Source organism: Squalius cephalus (genome assembly GCF_949319135.1).
Source record: "Squalius cephalus genome assembly, chromosome: 12".
Lineage (NCBI taxonomy): Eukaryota > Metazoa > Chordata > Actinopteri > Cypriniformes > Leuciscidae > Squalius > Squalius cephalus.
This window is the reverse complement of record NC_137133.1, coordinates 6,902,711-6,904,997: the sequence shown is the minus strand read 5'-3', so window position 1 is coordinate 6,904,997 and position 2,287 is coordinate 6,902,711. Positions and strand designations below refer to the sequence as shown.

Sequence of the window (2,287 nt, the reverse complement as noted above, 5' to 3'; positions counted from 1 at the left end):
AATGGTGGCCAAATAAGATCTGCTTTAATAGCTGAATAATGCATTGATTCTCTATACTTCTTTAAAATAAAATCTCTGTAATGTTTTTATTCATCAAGCAAATTAGTATTTGCAATTAAAATTTAATTAAAACAGTTTTATGTTGTTTTTATTTTGACTCACATTTATTAAAATCAAACAAAAATGAATAATTAAAATGTCATATCACGATAACATTTTACAATAAGGTCATATTTGTTAATGCATTGACTAACATAAAGTAACAATGAGCAACATATTTTTTAACCTTTGTTAATGTCCGTTTATAAAAATACAGCTGTTCATTGTTCATGTTAGTTCACAGTCCATTAACTAATGGTAACAAATACAACTTTTGATTTAAAAAAAATGTATTAGTAAATGTTGAAATTAACATTAACTAAGGTTAAAAAATGCTGTAGAAGTATTGCTCATTGTTAGTTCATGATGACTAATGCAGTTTACTAATGTCAACAAATGAAACCTTATTGTACCAAACAGGATATTTAAGTAATAATAAATATTTAATAAACTAAAATATTTAATGTTGCATCAGTTTCCAAAAATTGGCACACATGTCCCCCTAGTGGCTATTTAAGGTCAGAAACAGTGAGGAAAAACAAATGGATATTATACTGCAACATAAATATAGAAAAAAAAAATAAAAGCAATGAGAAATACAAAATGTCTGATCACAAAATAATTTAAAAGAGGTGAGACAACTGTAACCACTAAGTTTGTGGATGGAAAATGTATCTAACAAACTACTATATGTAACAGAAAGATGTAGTGTAGTTAACAATACAAATACTACCAACAATACGCTTATGGTCCATTCTGTGGTTTTCCAATCTTTATCCTGTTTCAAAGGAAGACTGTTGAGTAAAAGAAATAGAGCCATGAAACGTATATAGACACAGACAGAACTATGCCAGTTATGTAAAACATGTATAGTATGCTATGCACCATAACCTCTGCATCATCTGGTCTCTGCTAGAATCTCTTGACAGCTCCTGTAGACTTGAACCAAACAATTCAGCCGAGGCTTTGAACTCTGACGGAAGAATGCAGCATGTTAATTTGAATGAATGAATGAATGGGGCATTTATATATGTCATGCTATACAGCATCACAGAGTGATTTCTATACAGCTGCTTCATACCTGGAATAGAGGGACGACGCTTGTCACAGTCTCAGGCTCTGCCGGGTCCTTGATCAGAATGCACAGATAGTATATGATGCTGTGCTGAGGTGGAAACATTCAAGGAGTTATTATTAGTTTTTTACATGATTTTGATTTCTAGATTACAAAGTCCATCATGCACGTGAGCCAAATACTTTGTTTACCATATAAACGGCCTCGTTGATGACTATGTCTTTCAGCTTGCTCATCTCAATGAAGGTCGTGCTTTCTCGTCCAGATGCGTAAGATGAAGACAGTTGGATGCCGAGGGAGCCGATTATAAGAAGAGTCTCATGGTCCACTTTTACAAAATGAATATGAATCATCATCCCAGCCAGCGTGAGGATGATGGCACTCGACAGGACAGCAGTGTTCTAGGCATTAATAACAGTCAGTCTAATAATCTCATTTTAGTATTATACAATTAAATATGCTTACGAGTTCATATTATTTGCATTATAAAACGTTCTTACCTCGGTGAAGAAAAATATAGCATAAGCAATTAACCATATAAAGCAGGTGCACACCATCACCTTGCGCAATGACAGTTTCGGTGAGGTGACAGTAAACTCTCTGCAGAAAGCAGAGTGAGTTTGGCAGTCTAAAGAAATTGAGTTGCCATTTATGTCTGTGAACTCTTCCTCAGCCATAGTTATCTCGCTGTCAGAATATTATGTGAATGAGGACTTGAGTTTAACTAACTAGCTTTGTTTGTCATTTGTCAACAGGCACTGATCTTCTTCTTACAGTATGGCGGTGGCAACTTAATAAAAAGATGTATTTCCGCCACCTACTGGACTGGGGTTTGGAGGAGAATTGCGGTTGACCTTTTATTATTTTAGTTTTATACTACAGGGCTGTTGAATGCTTGAATCTGATTGGTTGAAGAACGTTCTAAGGTGTGCATTATTTTCAGGGAAACGCACAGCTAAAGTAGTTCCAGGCAGGTCTTGACCGCATTACAGTTTCATATCACTTCGCGTAGTTAACTAACGGAAAATAGGATACAATTCATAACAAGAAAAAACATTTAGCCCCATGCGCTTGATCTGCAATTTTCAATGTCTAGCTTCACAATCAATGGAA

The 2,287-nt window shown here is 34.6% G+C and overlaps 1 protein-coding gene across 2 annotated transcripts; it reads right to left on the bottom strand.

Annotated features, from left to right (window-relative positions):
• Positions 1 to 1,962, bottom strand: pigh (phosphatidylinositol glycan anchor biosynthesis, class H). 2 transcript variants are annotated; one of them, XM_079888595.1, is made up of 5 exons: positions 1,675 to 1,962; positions 1,366 to 1,575; positions 1,181 to 1,264; positions 985 to 1,072; positions 1 to 893 (listed from the first exon to the last, which is right to left on the bottom strand). In XM_079888595.1, the coding sequence occupies exons 1-4, from the start codon at positions 1,849 to 1,851 to the stop codon at positions 998 to 1,000; spliced, it is 546 nt and encodes a 181-aa protein (XP_079744721.1). In that variant the 5' UTR covers positions 1,852 to 1,962; the 3' UTR covers positions 1 to 893; positions 985 to 997. The 2 variants fall into 2 exon arrangements, with proteins under 2 accessions (XP_079744721.1, XP_079744722.1); XM_079888596.1 differs by having other exon boundaries at positions 4 to 893; positions 991 to 1,072.
• Between the last annotated feature and the right edge of the window lie 325 nt (positions 1,963 to 2,287).

Coding starts and splice junctions, on each gene's coding strand:
- pigh (XM_079888595.1), bottom strand. CDS start 1,851: ATGGCTGAGGAAGAGTTCACAGACATAAATGGCAACTCAATTTCTTTA. Junction 1,576..1,674: donor CTATATTTTTCTTCACCGAG/GTAAGAACGTTT, acceptor ATTAATGCCTAG/AACACTGCTGTCCTGTCGAG. Junction 1,073..1,180: donor GCGTCGTCCCTCTATTCCAG/GTATGAAGCAGC, acceptor TTCTTCCGTCAG/AGTTCAAAGCCTCGGCTGAA.